Raw genomic sequence first — 18977 nt, 5'->3', positions numbered from 1 at the left:
GTACAGTAAAAAAAAAAAAAAAAAAAAGCACAATAAAACAACATATGCCTTTCTATCAAAATGCCCAGATGCTGCATGGGCCTCTGCTTTAGTGGATCTGTGGTAAACACAGGCAACTGCATTTTAAATAACCTATGATGTATTATCAGAGTTTGGATTCACTGTCTTAGACTCACAAAACACATTATGTTCAATTTTAATATTACTTTGGAATATTTGATTTTATATGGATTGTCTGAGTACATTTCTGTAATACAGTTCATATATCTAACCTTTTAAAATAATGGAATATCTTATAATAGTGAGATTTCATATCTGTGAAACGTGAGAGAACTTATGACGTAGAAGCTCTAACTTTCTTGTCTGGAAGAGGGGAAAAGGATAGGTAGAGAGTAGTTTCCATCTTTGTTTTCTAAACTGTATAACATTTTTTTAGGTGTTAAGCAAATATTAGATAGATACTACGTACACATGTGCCTACATGCACGCACACACACATACACAGATATCAAGAATGACTCTTTAGAAACTTATAGCCATAGGGCATCTCATAGATTTTTAACCCCAATGTTGCCACCTTTCACCTTACTATATTGTATCCTTTCTTCACATAATATTATGCAAACAGCCAAATTCCTTTGTGATGAGCCATGCCCCAGTTGGAGCATGTATGTGCCACCAATTTCCATTTCTTTAGAGACTGTGTGGACCCTTTGTCTAGAAATGCACTTGAGATCGCACAGCTATGAAAATGTCTTAAGTGTTCTAATATCACATGTTTAGGGGAAATGACTCCCACTAGAACATTATAATGTATTCTTTTGTTACATGTCTTGGTCATTATTGTGGGATTTGGAATTGTTTTACCATTTTATTATATATCACCTTACTCATGTGACATGAAAGTGACATTAATTCACTTTATTTGTAAGATGATGTACCCTTACTCATCACCATTGTAATCACCACCACAGTAATGGACACACTGGTTGGTTGCTTTTAGGTTGTGGCTTATCCTGAGGGAAACTCTTTTTCAGCCATTCATTAGCACTGTCTCTTGCCAATGAAGTAGTGACTTATTTTCAAGAGTAGACACTGGGTTAAGTGGTAAAAAATGACACTACTCAGAAAACAAAAGAAATGCAAAACAAGCCATTTAGCAGAAAGGCAGCTAGCCTTCTATATGAATTAAGCTCTGAACCCTCATTACAGCAGAGCAGAGTGAAGCAGGGCATTGGTATAATGACTAAAACAAGCCTGTACATTATTTTTATTAGAATCATGCAATTATCTGCACACAGGAAATCTTGAATTCCAACATTACCTTGCTTTTGTGATCTCACACAGAGTATGGTCTGACCTGTACTCTCTCTTTGGAAGCTACTATTCCATTACTGGAAAGCAAATAATAAACATTAATGAAGCAAGAACATAGCCTTGTGTTCTGCCATTAACAGCAGTAAATTGATTTTTATGACTTAATGGTATGTATAACTGCTTCCACAATTTCCTAATGGGATGAGGAAATGTTTGTAGATGTCACTGGATCACAAATTTCTAACAGAGCTTCTACAATTTGGCCTAAAAATAAATAAATAAATGCAAGCCTATAACATAGGTCTCTTCCACACCCTATGTACGTATGTGTTGTCTTGCTACTTTTCTGCCTTACTTAGGTATCACTCTCAACAGTTATGAGTGATAATAAATTAGTGGCTGTCACAAATGTACCTTGACTTTGGACAAACCTTGGGAATTTTATGGAATATGTTTCTTCTTTTCTTGTGTGGTGAATTTAGGTTCATCAATGATGTGTTTTCTGGGGTTTAACCTTTTCATATTTCAGCTGGTATAAGTCATTATCAGGTACTTTAATCATTTTGAAATTCCAAGCCTACCGGATATTCTGTTACTATTACCAGTTCTGAGATTACCTTACACTTGGCCAATCACAGATAGGCCTCCAAATTAGAGGCCTTCTGCCTTCATCCATTAATGCCCACATCTCCAACAGTCTTCAGTTCATGGAGCCTTACTCCCAATCATAGTCTTTACCAATATTCTCTTACTCTGAACTTACACACTGTCTTAAATTTCTCTGCATTTACTATGTCTGGTTTCCCTAACTTGGTGTTTTTCAAACTGTGAACCACAAACCACATGGTTCATTCAGAGTGACCTAAAGTGCAGCCTCCTGAGATCTACCTCAGGACCATTGAATCAGATTCTCTGGGGTCACAGGATGCAGCAATCCCACTTCTGGTTATATATCCAAAAGAATTGAAAGCAGCACCTTGAAGAAATATTTATACACCTGTGATCATAGTAACACTATTCACGACAACCAAGAGGTGGAAGCAACCCAAATGTCCATTGACAGATAGATAGCTTAAACAAAATGTGGTTTATACGTATAATTGTATATTATACAACCTTAAAAAAGAAGGAAATTCTGTCACATGCTACAACATAGATGAACCCCAATGACATTATGCTAAGCAAAATAAGCCAGTTACAAAACCACAGATATTATTATGATTCTACTCATATGAAGTATTAGAACAGTCGCTTTCATAGAAACAGAAAATAGAAAGGTGATTACCAAGAACTATAGAGAAAGGGGAAATTAGTGTTTCTTGTATATAGAGTTTCAGTGTTGAAAAATGAAAACAGACTGGAGATCTGTTTCATGACAGTGTAAATGTACTTAGTACTACAAAACTAAAAATTGTACATCTGGCTGGGCATGGTGGCTGATGCCTGTAATCCCAGCACTTTGGGAGGCCAAGGTGGGAGAATCACTTGAGCCCAGGAGTTTGAGACCAGCTTAGGTAACATATAGTGTGACCCTACCTCTACAAAAACAGAAAAAATTAGCCGGGCATGGTAGCGCACACCTGTAGTCCTAGCTACTCTGCTCGAGAGGCTGAGCCTGGGAAGATCACTTGAGTCAGGGAAGTTGAGGCTGCAGTGAGCCATGATCATGCCACTGCACTTCAGCCTGGGTGAAAAGGAATGAGACCCTGTCTTTAAAAAACAAAACAAAACAAAACAAAAAAAACAACAACAAAATGATCTGTTTTATGTACTATTTATTTATTTATTTATTTATTTATTTATTTAGAGACAGGGTCTGGCTCTGTTGCCCAAGCTGGAGTGCAGTGGCACCATCTTAGCTCACTGCAACCTCTACCTCCCAGGCACAAGTTATCCTCCTGCCTTAGCCTCCCCTGTAGTGGGGACTACAGGTGCACACCACCACACCCTGCTAATTTTTTACTTTTTGTAGAGACAGGATTTTGCCATGTTGCCCAGGCTGGTCTCAAACTCCTGAGCTCAGGCAGTCTGCCCACTTCGGTGTCCCGCAAGTGCTGGGATTGCAAGTATGTGGGACCCTTTTTTATGTACAATTTAAAGTCACTGTGCGGGACCTTTTTCGTGTACAATTTAATGTCATGTGTTTAAATTTAATGTTAGGTATTTTTAGCATAATTTTTAGAGAAAAGATTCACTGAGGTGAGGCTCAGGAATTTGCACTTTAGCAAGCTCGCCAGGTGATGCTGATGCAACACCAAAGCTAAGCAATACTACCACAGCTAATTTCAGATTCCTTTAGGAGAGCAGTTTTTAGGATTATTACAGGATATGTCAGAGGTTGCAAACAGGTGAAGTCTTAGTTCAGGCTGCTATAACAAAGTCACATAGACTGGGTCGCTTATAAACAACGAAATTTCTTTCTCATAGTTCTGGAAGGTGGAAGTCTGTGATCAGGGTGCCACCATAGTCAGGTCAGGTTTTGGTGAGGGCCCTCTTCAGGGTTACAGACTGCCAACTTTTTGTGTATCCTCACATGGTAGTTAAGATAGCTAGCTAGCTAGCTGCCGTCTTCTTAAAAGGGTGCTGTTCCTGTTCATGAGGGACCCATCCTCATGAACTAAATATCTCCCAAAGGCCCCACCACACCAAATACCATCACATTGGGATTTGGATGTCAACATATGAATTTTGAGAGCCGTACAAACATTCTGTCCGTTGCAGGCAGTCTGCTGTCTTAGTCAGACATGTGGACATTTTATTCTTACAAGTGTTGACATTAATTATTTATCTTTATCATTTGTTAGCAAGTAATTTCTATAAAAACTATCAGTTTCTTGCTTCTCTAAAATAATCAAAAGAACAGGTGATGCAATTCTTTTGCTCTTGTATAGTAGTTGTACCTGTCAGACACATGAACACAGCTGCCCCCCTGGTGACCACCCCACCCCATACACAGTACAGGTGCAGGCCTTCATCCCTGCCTGCTGCCAAAAGGCCTGTCAGTTTGCCACTCCTACTACATGGCATAGATAGTTTCCATCCTCTGAAACATGCCTTCCTATCTTGCTGGCATTGATCTTCTAGCTCTTTGTTCTACCCTTCATTGGCCATTTAGGTCACAGAGTGTTAGTTGAGCACTTTCTCTACTTGAAATGTATGATGATTTTCCATTAATCATATTACAACAAGGTAAGAGAGAGCCATACTTATCACTCATGTAATTAATTGTGTATTTCCAAGTTCCACATGCATTTTGCTTGTAAGTTTATAATGTACTCCTTTATTTACTTAGAATATTCAGTAACTGTCTTAGATTCTTCCACTAACTTCCCACTATCTTCTCAGAGTTCTCCAACATTCCTTCTTCATCTCTCCTTTTGTAATAACAGCATTTAGAATGTTTAATTATTAACAAGATTATAGGTTTAACAACTTTTTTAACATTAACTTTCATTAAAATCAATTTTGAATGTTCTTGATGATGTAGTCTTTCTACTTAATCGTAATCAATGCTTCTCAAAAGTCTTATTAACTGGACATCTCTAGCATCTCCCAAGCACAAATATATACATAAGATAAGGAAAACTAGTTTTAATATCTATCTGTATATGGAACCAACTCTATCAAAAATAGTTTTAACTGTTTGTCATGGAAAATGTGAAACATAAAATGGAGAGAATACTATAATAAACTGATGGCTAATCTTATTTCATCTATTTCCTCCCTTGCATTTCCCACTCCAATATTATCTTAACCAAATTCAAACATTGTATCAATACATTTATAAATATTTTAAAGTATATCTCTAAAAGAAAAGGACTCTAAATATGACAGTAATATTAGTTTTAAAATTTTAATAATTATTGCTTAGTAGCATCAAAGTATCTAGTCATTTTCCTGTTTATCCTCTCCTGTCATAATCTTGTTTGGTCTCTTAGGTCTCTTAGTCATTCTTAATTTGTAAGTTTTGCTCCATTGTCTCTCCTCTCTCCTTATTTCTTGATTTATTTTTCAAAGAAACCTGTAGCTCCAAGACAGCACATGTAAGTGCTCAATCTTGGTCTCTAGATACTATTTACCATTTAAAGGAACCAGAACTTTCTGTAGTAGCAGATGATTTCAAGTTTAGAACAGGAAAAAAGCAAGATGATCCAGAAGCATCTTGTCATACCACAAAGAAAAACTATTAAGGACCACAGAGTTTATATTAACAGATGCAGGAGCCACCTTGAGGAGGCTGGCACTAGCCAAAGATGGGGCAATTGAGAATCAATAAGAAAAATAACATAATAGATTGAAATACATCAGGTAAGTTTAAATCCAGGAATTGATAATGATAACCAAAATTCAACGAAGTCCTAGCCTTTGGGGGATGTTGGGGAGCCAATGCGTTATTTTAAAAGCTGGCTAGTAAAGAGGAAAATAAATAAATAATAGCCTATCTTTCCAATATGAACTGTATCTTAGGCCAACCAAGTGGATAAGGAGCAAGATTTTCTTAGTCTAAAGAAAGCATGATATAATTAGAGTATCATCACTGTGTTTGTTTGTTTGTGAGTCTCATTCTGTTGCCCAGGCTGGAATGCAGTGATGTGATGATGGTTCACTGCGGCCTCGAACTCCTGGGCTCAAGTGATCTTCCCACCTCAGCCTCCCAGGTAGCTGGGACTGGCTGTGCATTCCACCACACCTGGCTAAGTTTTTCTATTTTTGGAAGAGACAGGGTCTTGCTGTGTTGGCTAGGCTAGTCTTGAACTCCTGGGCTCAAGTGATCCTCCTATGGCAGCCTCACAAAGTGCTGGGATTACAGGTGTGAGCCACCATGCCTAGCCATCATTATTTTGCAACCCCAGTAAAATTACGTAGGCAGTAATTATCAAAGGCTGCTAGTGTCATAAGAGATACCCAACATTTGGAGGTCACATCATCACCCCTCAAGTGTTCTTGCAAAAAAAAAAAGACTTCTTCATTGACTTTTAATGATTTTAGTACTTTAGGTATATGGGCAAAGAAAAAGAGCTAGTGATTTTTTCCTTTCTTTTTTCTCTGACATAGAAAAAAGGTAAAATTTAGGTTTATTAAAAAAAGGGTAAATTGGGCTTACTCATGAGGCAAGAACTCTCAATTAGAACAACAAACACTTTTATTTTATTTATTTTATTTTATTTTATTTTTATTTTTTGAGACAGAGTCACAAGACTCTGTCACCCAGGCTGGTAGAATTCAGTGGTACGACCTTGGCTCACTGCAACCTCCACCTCCTGAGTTGAAGCGATTCTCCTGCCTCAGCCTCCCAAGTAGCTGAGACTAAAGGCATGTGCCACCATGCCCGGTTAATTTTTTTGTATTTTTAGTAGAGACAGGGTTTCACCATGTTGGCCAGGCTGGTCTTGATCACCTGACCTCAGGTGATTTGCCCATTTTGGCCTCCCAAAGTGCTTGGATTACAGGTGTGAGCCACCATGCCCGGCCTAGAAAAACAAACACTTTTAAAATAAGCGTTTGTTTAGAGGACCTAGCTAAAGGAAAAAGTAGCTGCAAGGAACATTTAAGATAGGACCAAATGGACATCTTTGCTAGTATGTCAAGGTCTCTCAGTTAGACAACACAAAGTTTTAAATTTTATATTACCATTCCTACTAAAGTTCATAGATAAAGAAAAAGTGGCTGCAGGGAATGTTTAGAGCATCATTATGTCTGTCCTGCTTGTGGTTGAAACAGTTACTTAACCTCTCAGCCTGTTTCTTCATCTATAATATAATGCAGATAATAGCAATATCTACCTCATAGCATTATACAAGGATTAAATGAGATAATGCATTAAAGCACACATAACTCTGAATAAATGTTGTCTACAATAAAATTTATTAGTATTACATTATCCTTATGCCATGAGTCTCATACTTGTTCTGTACATTCAGAAAATAGAACTACAAAATAGCATAACTCAGAAAGGTTTTAGATGCTTGTTTAATAATCAAGTTGAAGTAAACTTACAAAACAGTGTTTATTTAAATAGGCATTGACAATTTCACATCAGGCTAGTCAATAGCACCTGTAATATGTTTTATTTTTTTTTAAGTCTTTGGGCCTAAAAGTGTTTTTGCTTAATCTTCACGTTTATGCTATTATTTTATTTAATGTACATGTTTTTGTAAACACTCCTCCATCAAACAACTAAATTGTGGGCATCTATTACATATTGCCTGCTTTTCTCATGGAATGAGCCCTCTGTGAGCTTCCTCTTCCCAGAGAAGCACCACATCAACTGTCAACTGCAGACGTAATTCATAAGGGCAAACAGCCTATGTTGAGAATGCTAAATGTCTCAGTTGAGCCAATATTTTATAATTTTATAACAGCCTAATTCCAGATGTGTATTAGGAAAATGTTCATATGGAAACTATCACTATTACAAAGCAAATTTTCTTCTTAACCTCCTGGAACCTTATATAGCTGAGGGCTAAAACTACTCACGTACAGCTTTTTTTCTACTTGCCTCCTGAGAACACAAACACAAACACTCATCATCATCATTACTATCATCATTTTCATTAGATGCATGGAAAAATTATTTTTATGTCATGAAGGTGAGGCACCAATATACTGTGGTTTTCTTCATGATCTTTTTTTTTCCTTAAGAATGTTGTTTAAAATTTTTTATCCTTGTATTGATTCACATGACTTGAAAAATCTGCTTATGAACTGTATCTTCCTGAAGCAGGCTGTAAAATTCTAAGATGATTAAACCATTGCTTAAAAACCATTTCAGCTGCAACAGTGTCTATTGTATAAAGGTGTCCAGACTGGTGGACAGGAGTGGGGATAGATCTCCTAGGTACAGAGACCAAGAGACCACCTTGGATAAGGAAAAAAATAAGTCTCAGAGTACACCTGACAAAGTGTCACCTGTCTTACTCTTCTTTCTCAGGTTTCCCAGGCTTAAGGAAACATAGCAAGAAAAAAGCAAACAGGAGAGGTCAGAGGAATGACTGCCTTCCTCCAGGATAATGAGCTAGGAAAGAAACCAAAGGCCTTAAGCAAGGCAATAAAATATGTGAAAAGTGGCAGGAGAGATATTTGATGACAGAGAAGACCATTGTATCAAAACGATCTCAGACATTTAGACTGCAGATATGATTTCAGGGAAATTTACAAACTGTGAATACAGAATTTTTTTAATTTTAAAAGTTAAATTAAATGTTAATTTATAAATAATTATGTTTGTGAAAAATTTTAGCAAATTTTATTACAGCCATGTGTTTATTGTTATTATTACTTCGAATTTTCTGTGGAATTTCTCCCTTCTCTTCCTTTTTCCTCTCCCATAATATATATTCTTCTGTAGTCTTGTTGGTTTAGTTGTTTGACTGAGAAGGCTTGAAGTTTTTGAAGACTAAGATTACTGAAAAGAAAAGGGTTTTGTCTCTATGGGGTACCCACATTTGCAGGGACTCTGGTTATTTAGAACGTGAATTTATAACCAGGACACCATCACTCAACAAAATGTCCCAATTACCATTAAAACAAATATGAGGAAATAAAAAACATGCTTAGTTTTTAAACTTCAACCTCACAGTGACTAAAATCATAGTCTCTATATAGATAAAAACGCAGGAAGACCCTATATAGACAAGATTTCAGGGGGGCCAAAGAATGTTGCCCTAAATGAATGTTGCCCTGCCATGCCTCTTTAGAATTCTTTGATGCATGCATTGGCTGACACATTGTCAGAGTTCTGGAGCATCGGAGGAGAAGCATTCACGCTCCAGAGACTGCTCTAGACTAGATCATAACACATCTCTCTGAAGTTTTCCTACAATCCAGTTTTCTCTGTTTTAACAACTATGGCTTAATATCATTGTGGATCAGCCACATTTAATTTATTGTTGTCTATATGACTTAAATTGTGTTAACATTATATTCTCCTCCAGGTGTCATTCTCTATATTCTACTTGTGGGGTATCCACCCTTCTGGGATGAAGACCAGCACAGACTCTATCAGCAGATCAAGGCTGGAGCTTATGATGTATGTAATAACTATTTATATCACTTTAGATGAAGGTTTGTCTTTTGCTTGTTGACCAAGAGCCAGATCTTTTCATTTTTCTTTTAACCATAATTTTTACCACTTTCTCTTGTTATTTCCCTCTCTCTTAAGGAAAGGAAGAAAGAAATGCAGCATATGTATTCAATTTATGTTTGCTTTTAACTCACTGTCTCCTAAGATTGAAAGAAAAGCCATGTGAAGTCTCTGAGGAAGAACTTTGTCAAAATATTTGGATCTTAGTGCATTTTAAAAACATAAAAATTAAAATATTTCTGCTATAGAAATGATTATTGCCTATTTAGTTGAATTATATTCTCAAATATCTATCACATAATTTTATATTATATACCAACAATATTTTGCTGTGATCACATATCAAATAGAACATTATCCCACTATACCAGTTTCTGGGTTTTGTTTTTTGTTTTTGTACTGTTTGGGATACTATGCAAGCTTTCATTTGAAGAGTGAGCTTCACAATTGAAAAATTTGAAAATCATAATTCTAATATATTTAATTTATAATTAGAATATTTGAAAGTAGATATATATATATATATTCATAAATTAAGTTCAGAATCTGAAGAGGAAGTCTTTATCTACTTTCTCTTTATGGCTTAACTTTGTGTTTATGATATAATTCGCTCTCCTTTGATACGTATTCTTGTAAATATGATTTACCACTTTCTCTGGTTTCCCCTCATACAGCCCTATGGAAATCCATGTGCAGGGTCTGGGCATGCTTTCCATGTGTTATTAAGTAGAGTAACTACAGAGTAGCAATATTGGGTTCACCTTTTGTGCACAAGTTGAAAGCTCAATGTGAAAGTGAGAGGAGAAAATATAAAATGTCTGTATTATATTCTATCATGTCTCATGAACTCTTCAATGCATTTCTGATAAAATTTTCTATTTAGATGGATGTGCGTGTCAGCAAGAATTAAAAATGTATATTCTTTGAATTTCAAAGCATTGCATTATTCCTAGACTAGTAATTGGAACAAATTATTATTTACATGGCAATAGCTAGCACATTCACCATCTTTACAGGCTAGAACCAGCCCCTCTCTGGGCAGACGTAGCCCTGAAAATGCACTGCTTGGTATACCTAGAGGAATGCTTTCATGAAAATTAGAGAACTGAGGAAAATGTTCACCTTTCTTCATGCTGAACCTACCCCTCATTTGCTATCAGAAGACCTGTACAACATTAAGAAACAGCCTCGTGTGTTTCTTTAACAGCTCCTAATAGTTAGCAAGCTTTTACAACTGCCAAAGATAAGCTTCAGGAATTAAAAAATGGCAATTGTTAAGCTGGCAAAAATTACAGGTATTAGAGTCAATATCATTTTTCTCATGCTTTATTTTGCCAGTGAGTCACAAGTTCCCCATTTTAAAACTACTAAAAATAGACTAATTTAATTCCATGACACAGTGGCAATGGCTTTGTTTTTCAAGATTGTCCATACAAATTCATGAATTGGGAAAATAACCTGATATTCTATCATTTTGCAACTAATGTGGTGTAAATTTCCCTTCATCGTTGAAGGACAGTATTTCTACTAAATATGCTAATCATGTAAAAGTTAAGTTATTATCAGTACAAAAAATAACGTAAAGAAAGGAGAAGTGGCTTTCTTATATAGTCTTAATATAAAAAAGTATTAGTAATGGGAAGTTATAAGATTTGATTACTTTCATATACTGTGGTGAAATTTGTAATTGGGCAGATTAAACTTCTTGAAGGGTTAAAATGAAATCTTGCTGAAGCTCCTGTAGTCTCAGATTCTTCTCACTACAGCACTCCAAGTAGCCATGATTAATAGGTCAGTTTTGGCACAGGAATTGAAGCTGTTTTATTACCTCTGCTATTACTGCTTATGAGTTGTGAAAGTATATAATACCTCATTTTGAACCTTGGCATAATATCATGATGACATTGGTACATGTAGCAACCTGTTTGCTTTTATTAAGTTTTGCAAATAATTATGAGAAAGATTGTATAAAATTTCATTTTCAGATCAAAGCAGAGATACTTTGAGAAGAATAGAAGATTCTTAAGTTCTTTTTTTTCTGAATTTTAAAATGTATTTACCATATGTGATATGCAGCTCAGTACATATGTTGGTCTGTTGTCAGATATTCTTTAATATATATAGTTGTCTACATAGAGGGGGAGAATAGATCTAAATGGTTTTATTTATTTTAGATACAATTTAACTTATATAAAAAGTAAATTTATGAAGAAATTCACTACTTGAGGGAATGATTCATGTAGTTGACTCTTCCCTGTTTGATTGAGTGTGTCTCTTTTTTAAACTTTTTATAAATTTATATTTTTGAAGTTTCCATCACCAGAATGGGACACGGTGACTCCTGAAGCCAAAGACCTCATCAATAAAATGCTTACTATCAACCCTGCCAAACGTATCACAGCCTCAGAGGCACTGAAGCACCCATGGATCTGTGTAAGTAAAACTTCTCCAAAACTTCAAGAGCTAAAATGAAAAATAAGCTCTCCTTTAATATATTGTTTATGGATTTAAAATAGCTCTGCAAAAAAAGATGAAACTCAGAATGAATGAATTTTTGACTCGAGGTGTTTAAGAAAATGAATTTTATGATGGTGAAAAAATGCAATTTTCAGTAGCAAAGTCTGAATTGCGTAGATTCTTAAATAAATATTGCTTGCAGTAACAAAAGGAATGAGTATTCTCCATATCAATTATTAACAATACTCATGAACAAGGTTAAGAAAATAACACAAAAATTAAATGTGTCCCAGAAGAAACAATTTAACAAAGTTCAATTATTTATCATTAGGCAACTTTAGAAACAAGTATAAAGTTTGGCAGCTGACAGTAGAGTTTCAGTGGCATAAAAGAATGGTCATAGTAGTCTGAATATATTTTAGAAATATTAAGAAAAATAGTGTGAAATGTGAGGGGGATCTTGGAGACTTCAGTAAATTTCCAAATGTGTCAAATGCTAAGGTGATAAATGTGGCACTAAGTAAATGAAAGGCAGCCCAATCAAAATGTGATTGAAGACATTAAAATAAAGATAATTTGAGAAAGTATTAATATTCATTTCTATACTTTCTGGTTTTGTTTTGTTTTGTTTTGAGACAGAGTCTTGCTCTTGTTGCCCAGGCTGGAGTGCAATGGCATGATCTCGGCTCACTGCAACCTCCACCTCCCAGGTTCAAGCAATTCTGCTGTCTCAGGCTCCCGAGTAGCTGGGATTACAGGTGCCCACCACCACGCCTGGCTAATTTTTGTATTTTTAGTAGAGATGCGGTTTCGCCATGTTGGCCAAGCTGGTCTCAAACTCCTGACCTCATGATCTGCCTGCCTTGGCCTCCCAAAGTACTGGAATTACAGGCGTGAGCCACTGCGCCTGGCCCGTTTCTATACTTTCTATACATCAGTGTTGCATCTTGGTCACAAGTAGTCTTGGCAAAACTAAAATTTTGTGTTTAGGTAACTTTGGCAATTGAATACTTAGAAGTTGGTCATGCAGGTGCAGCACCATTAATAAATATTTGATGAAGTCAGGGACATTATTATACTTAGTGTGTTTTAAATATTCTCAGTTAAGTTACTTTTTCTCCTCTTCTTCTAGCAACGTTCTACTGTTGCTTCCATGATGCACAGACAGGAGACTGTAGACTGCTTGAAGAAATTTAATGCTAGAAGAAAACTAAAGGTAGGAAATTTTACATTTTTATGGGCAGGTAGATTTGACAGACTAAGAAGTGAAATACTGTGTGAGGAAAATAACTTCTAGCAAAGGCTTTCAATTATGTAGACCTCAATACTCTCATTATTCTTTTTTGGGGTCTTGGGAAATGGAATATACACCAGAATCAAAACTATGGTGAAAAGCTAGAGTCATCCTGGTAACACATGCTGTGGATCCTTCCTTCAGTGGAAAACAGCTGTGCAATTTGATAATCAGAATCTGGCCCGCACACAAGGGCCATCCCAGCATCATGAGAGACAAAGGCCTTTGACTCTCAGGAAACCAAAAAACAAAAACAAACAATAAAAAATCCCCTAACTGAAAGTAGGGCCAGGAAAAGATTTGTTATCAAAGACTCTATATGTGTTAGGTCCAGGCTTTGCATAGGCAACACTGACTTTTGTGTTCTAATTTTTTTCACAGGGTGCCATCTTGACAACTATGCTGGCTACAAGGAATTTCTCAGGTACATGCATTGAGAACTCTGCGTCTTATCCCTTGGTCTTCTTTTTAAGTAGTCTCTGTTTTTTTGTCTCTGGAATTTTAAAAATCTAATAATTAGAAAAACCTCATTGTTCAGGGGTGGCAAATGTGTAGCACAGATTCCTTCTACACCTGTGGCTGCCATTAGCAGTCTACCTGGGTGCTGTCTGCTGCTGAGCCTCCGTGACTGCACCCCTCACAAGAGTGCTTCTGGCAGCAGTGGCCACCAGTCAGTGCTGGTGCAGGACTAGCCTCATCTGTCAAATGCTGGGGTGCGCACGAGTTGTGGAAATAAATACTCCCTCATTTACGATCTCAGCGTTTCAAACCTAGAATTTATTATTGATATTTCATAAAGTAATAACTTTGAATAAGTTATTTTTGGTCTCATTTTCATAGGGAATCCTAGTATGAAAGATTTTTAAAAGAAGACCATTATTGGCCGGGCGTGGTGGCTCACGCCTGTAATCCCAGCACTTTGGGAGGCCGAGGCAGGTGGATCACAAGGTCAAGAGATCGAGACCATCCTGGCCAACATGGTGAAACCCCGTCTCTACTAAAAATACAAAAATTAGCTGGGTGTGGTGGCATATGCCTGTAGTCCCAGCTACTTGGGAGACTGAGGCAGGAGAATCACTTGAACCAGGGAGCTGGAGGTTGTAGTGAGCAGAGATCACGCCACTGCACTCCAGCCTGGTGACAGAGCAAGACTCCGTCTCAAAAAAAAAAAAAAAAAGAGAAGACCATTATTGAGGAACCCAGTTCTCTTAGACCTAAGTTCATTCAAAAGTATAGTATTTTCTTGGTGTACTATAAAAGTGATTACAACTGTCAAAGGTATCTAACTCAAGAGTTTACAGAGCACCTTGCACTCGGTACTATCAGAGCGTAATAAATGTCCCTCAAAATGATTCCATGGTAAAAATAAGTTTGTTAAATAATAGGCTTAAAGAAGCCAAACCATTTCTTTATTGTAAGTGTCACTCTCTAAAAGTGGAGATACAGTATATATTACTCCAAGAAATTACTTGAGTTTTGCAACCTCCTTCTTTGATAGATTGTCTCAAAGGACCAGGTTCCCAAAAGTCAAATCTTGTTCAGTGCTAAGCAGTCTTATGTAGGGGGAAGGACTGGAGCAGCAATTAAGCCGCACTTGGTAACCTTTGGCCCTTTAGACTTGGAACACTTCAGTGTTCCAAAAATACTACCAGTTTAGTTTGGATACAGTTTACATAACAGTGATCTGCAGCATCAAACTATCCAGCTATTTTTTCAATTCTTTATTTTGTTTTCTGCTACATACTTAGCCTGGGTGTTATAGTGTTATCAGGTAATAATCCATCATATCATTATTAAATGCTCTTCAACCAATATCTAGTTATTATTTACAACTGCATTAAGTGGTCACCTTTCTCCCCACCTTTGCATTTCATTACAAATAATGGGAAACCATAAGAGGCCTTTCAAAGGCTGTTAAAAAATAGCAACAACAGTAGTACAATGAATAATGCTACAAATTGAGGGACTGTGTTGGCCAGTTGTATGTATTTTGTCCAATTCGTTTAATGTAATAATACCTTGTTGCTGCCTTTGTCGAGTTACCTGTTTCATAAACAGTTGATTAATGTAGTTGACATTATATGGGTGAGTTCAATGCCATATCATTAAATATTAATTCATATATACGATATTCAAATAAATTTCACTGTGGCCCAGTAATTAGTGAATCATTAAAAGGTAGAGTGATTTATATAGCATAAATTGTTAATGGCAAACTAACCCAAACTTTAAAAAATCTTCACATTTAAAATTGTACATTTTGTTAAAGTGTTAAATACACTCGGGCATAAATTGGGCCTTTATTAATGTATGTACCCATATATAGAAGCTTTTTGTTTACCTCACAGTTTCCTTTTCATCATCATGTAAACTGAAAACTCATGACTAATATGTGAATTTTATATCGTTTCTGAATGTCTTAGCATGAAAAAGCAATTTTTTTTATCCATCACTTCAAAATCAACTGAATAACATTAGACCCAGTTACAACATCTTGTACTTGATACTGCATTTTAGTTTTGAGTATTTTATTCATCCTATTTCATTGCCAAACATGCTCTTTAAAGTAATTTGTCCATAAGTATATGGTTATAAAGTTGTTTTTATTTTTTCTTTTCTCCCTTTATGTGGAATGTATTTCTTGTGAGGTAAGGTAAATAGTAACCAAAAGGGACATTTCTGCATCTCCCAGGCCAAATCCCTGCTTACCCTGAATCATCGTCTTCTCTTTGCTTGCTATTGCAATTTCAATTATTCTGAGTTTGCTTTCTAACCTATTAACTGCCACAGGATTGATTTAATACTGCTTTTTAGCTCCAGGCAAACAATATAATAGCTAAGGCAACTATTTCTTACAATCTCAATTAATAATAAATTAATAGCTTTGTTGCTAAAGATTAATGAAGTTAACATTTTTGTATCTTTTAAGTAAATTTAAAAATATACCAATATGATATTGAAATAATGCCCCAAATCAATGAATGTCAGGAAATTACATGTTCATGCAGTTCTATTCTAGCAAGGTATTTCCACTTTCAAAGCCAAATTCTATTCTGATATACTTAAATAAGTATATGTAATTAATATTAAATGAAAGCATAAGTGTGTATCATGTCCTGCATATTTGTGAATGTTCTACACTTGGTGTACTAATTGTCATTGACAGTTATATTTTCTGTTCACTGTGTATATACACGTTCCTTAGATTTTTTTGAAAGGATAACTTCACCTTTTAATATACTCAAGAAGTTTAGTAACAGAAGGAATGTTAAAAGCTCCCTGCCAAGAAAAATGAAGTTTCATATAAGACCATATGCTTTAAGATTTCTCTAATTTCATTGAAGATTTTATTCTGGTTTTATGTAGTCTCAAATTTTATGATTTTTACTTTTTCATTGTAAAGGCTTTTGTTTATGAAGCCTTTGTATTCTGATTTTAATGTATAAAAGAATACATAGTGCCATTTTTTAGAGATCATGTGCTAAACATTTTAAAAATTTGCTCTAGGCCAATAATATGCCATTTTATTTAAATAGTAATATTTTTTGTAAAACCAAATTGTCTGACTTCAAGAATGTAATGAAGATGTTATTTAGCCAGAGCAAATTTTACAACTGAGTTTTCAACCTCTAGAAAGAGGGGCTTAAATGGCAGAAATGACATGGTCACCATATGTGGTGTGAATGAACATGTAATACAGTCTGTCAGCTGATGTCCAAAGACTGAATTCAACTTTCTGGATTACAAAAGAATAGTCCAGTTAAAGTTCCAGTATCCTTTTCACAACCAACAGTGAAATAAAGTCCAATAAACACAACTGGCAAAGTATTCAATTATATGCAATGAACTACTCTTTAGTTCTAAATTTGCTGTGGCAAACCAAGAAAAGTGATACTGTATTTCATTGTCCTGTAAGCTCGCGCTCATCAGTGTGACTTTGATAACTTGCCATATGTTGGCCATAACTCAGCAAAGGTGGTAGAAGGAGACAATAACCTGACTGCTTTGTTGTCTGGCTGTGGGTTTCTATGGATAACCCACTAAACTGATTTTACTCTCATTTTACAGCAGCCAAGAGTTTGTTGAAGAAACCAGATGGAGTAAAGGTAAGTTAAACAGATGCCCCTAATCCATTTCTGACTTTCAGATGCTGGATAATCTTTAAATGTTATATATAATTCCTAAGTCTTTGCAAGTTCTATTTTTTATTGTTTCTGATAAAGGTTGCAGGTTGAAATATGAAATGACTTAATATACAAAGATGACTAACATTTATACCAAGAAAAGCTGTATTTCTTCTATTGGATTATATATGAAATAGTCATGAAAAAATAATGTTGTTATGCAATATAGAGTTCCTATGGAAATTAAATGTCTTAATCTCTCTGATTTACTACAGTTCCAAACTACCGTGGTGACCTAAAAGTCTGTAAAAACCAATTGCTTTTCCAAATAATTATGCTGCATACGTGAAGGCCACTGAAGTATATAGCCTGAAAAACACTCACATTTGGGTATGGAAAATAGAATGTCAAATGTCTAAATTAATCTGCTTGGCCAATTTTTATGAAGGTCTTAATTATTCCTTGTTTCTGTCATAAGGTGTTGAGATATATTCAAGATGAATGATCTGAACAAATATTAGAAAAATCTTGCAAGAAAAATAACAGCAGGATATTTTTACTTTCTGGCTTTCTAAACAAAATAATACAGTTTCTTTCCTACTGATTGTATTTTGTTTCAAGGGGATTTACTCTTGTTGGAATGTAATGTTATGGTGCATAATGATGTTTGTTATCTTTTCAGAGTACCACCTAAATGTTTTATTTCTTTAATCCTTTTCTTTCTCTTCCAAGGACAGATGCATACATTCTTCATCAACACTTCAACGTTCTTGGGAATTAATTAATTTTCTAACATTTGAGTTTGACCCAAAGTCAGGTGGTCAGTTCATACTGAAAACATAGAAAATCATTTGTCACTTTAAATGTTCATGCTCAGTCATTTCTTTACTACCTGTCTGTGTGCAACTTGGAAATTTCTGGAGCACTGATGACTATACATTTGTGATTTCCTTTAGGATGCCATTTCCATTTACCAATTGCTTTCCTCAGCCTGCAATTTTGTCTTCATTCTGATTAGTTTATTCCATTTAGATTTTAAGGTGATAGTTGATGACTGCCTTTTTCCCAATGTTACAATAGTAGAAATGTGGTATCTTACATTTTCCAAACATTTTCTTCTCCTGGGCTTTCCTGTACCGTTCAGTGACGGAGAGCTCACAGTTCCTATTGAGATATTTATTTTCATTACTATCCTTACATAGAACGCATTTCCAGAACTTTTTCCTTCCATTCAACTTACAGCTCCTCTTTAAAAACAAAATTATTGTATACTCCATGCTTTGATACTCTAAATTCAACCGGTCATATTTTTTTTCTTTTCCTTTCTCTTTGACTGGTCAATTCAGAAAAGGAAGTCCAGTTCGAGTGTTCAGATGATGGTGAGGATCTATCTGCCAGATTTCTCCTCCGGTGAAAATTCACACTTAGGAATAAAAGTCTTATTTACCTAAGATAGTGTAAGTTTGAGAGGGTGTAGGACCATTACAGGTCAGTGTTAATCAACTATCAAAACACGGTACTCCTCTCACATATTACACTGTTTTTCTCTGAAATTGAATTTGTTAAACATGTAGATAGTTATATTAACAGGTTTGCTCTTTTACAAAGTCAATTTTCTCTTTGAAAATAAAAAGACCATGACAGAATGAATGTCTGTATAGTGATAAGTAAAAACAAACAAAAAAAAAAACTATATGATTTT

General features: G+C 35.5%; 1 protein-coding gene across 16 annotated transcripts in view; it reads left to right on the top strand.

Annotated features, from left to right (window-relative positions):
• CAMK2D (calcium/calmodulin dependent protein kinase II delta) overlaps window positions 1-18977 on the top strand; it is a 314208-nt gene that overhangs the window by 245701 nt on the left and 49530 nt on the right. For 11 of the 16 annotated variants that reach the window (XM_024245826.3, XM_024245827.3, XM_054554381.2 and 8 more), the window contains 5 exons: window positions 9252-9346; window positions 11711-11833; window positions 12990-13073; window positions 13533-13575; window positions 17220-17257. In XM_024245826.3, coding sequence (XP_024101594.1) covers window positions 9252-9346; window positions 11711-11833; window positions 12990-13073; window positions 13533-13575; window positions 17220-17257 — 383 coding nt within the window. The remainder of the gene's footprint in view (window positions 1-9251; window positions 9347-11710; window positions 11834-12989; window positions 13074-13532; window positions 13576-17219; window positions 17258-18977) is intronic. The other 5 variants (XM_024245828.3, XM_024245829.3, XM_054554383.2 and 2 more) reach the window with 1 other exon arrangement.

The sequence above is a fragment of the Pongo abelii genome, chromosome 3 (assembly GCF_028885655.2).
Source record: "Pongo abelii isolate AG06213 chromosome 3, NHGRI_mPonAbe1-v2.0_pri, whole genome shotgun sequence".
Taxonomy (NCBI): domain Eukaryota; kingdom Metazoa; phylum Chordata; class Mammalia; order Primates; family Hominidae; genus Pongo; species Pongo abelii.
The sequence above is the reverse complement of the archived record's forward strand: the minus strand, read 5'-3'. Positions and strand labels throughout refer to the sequence as shown.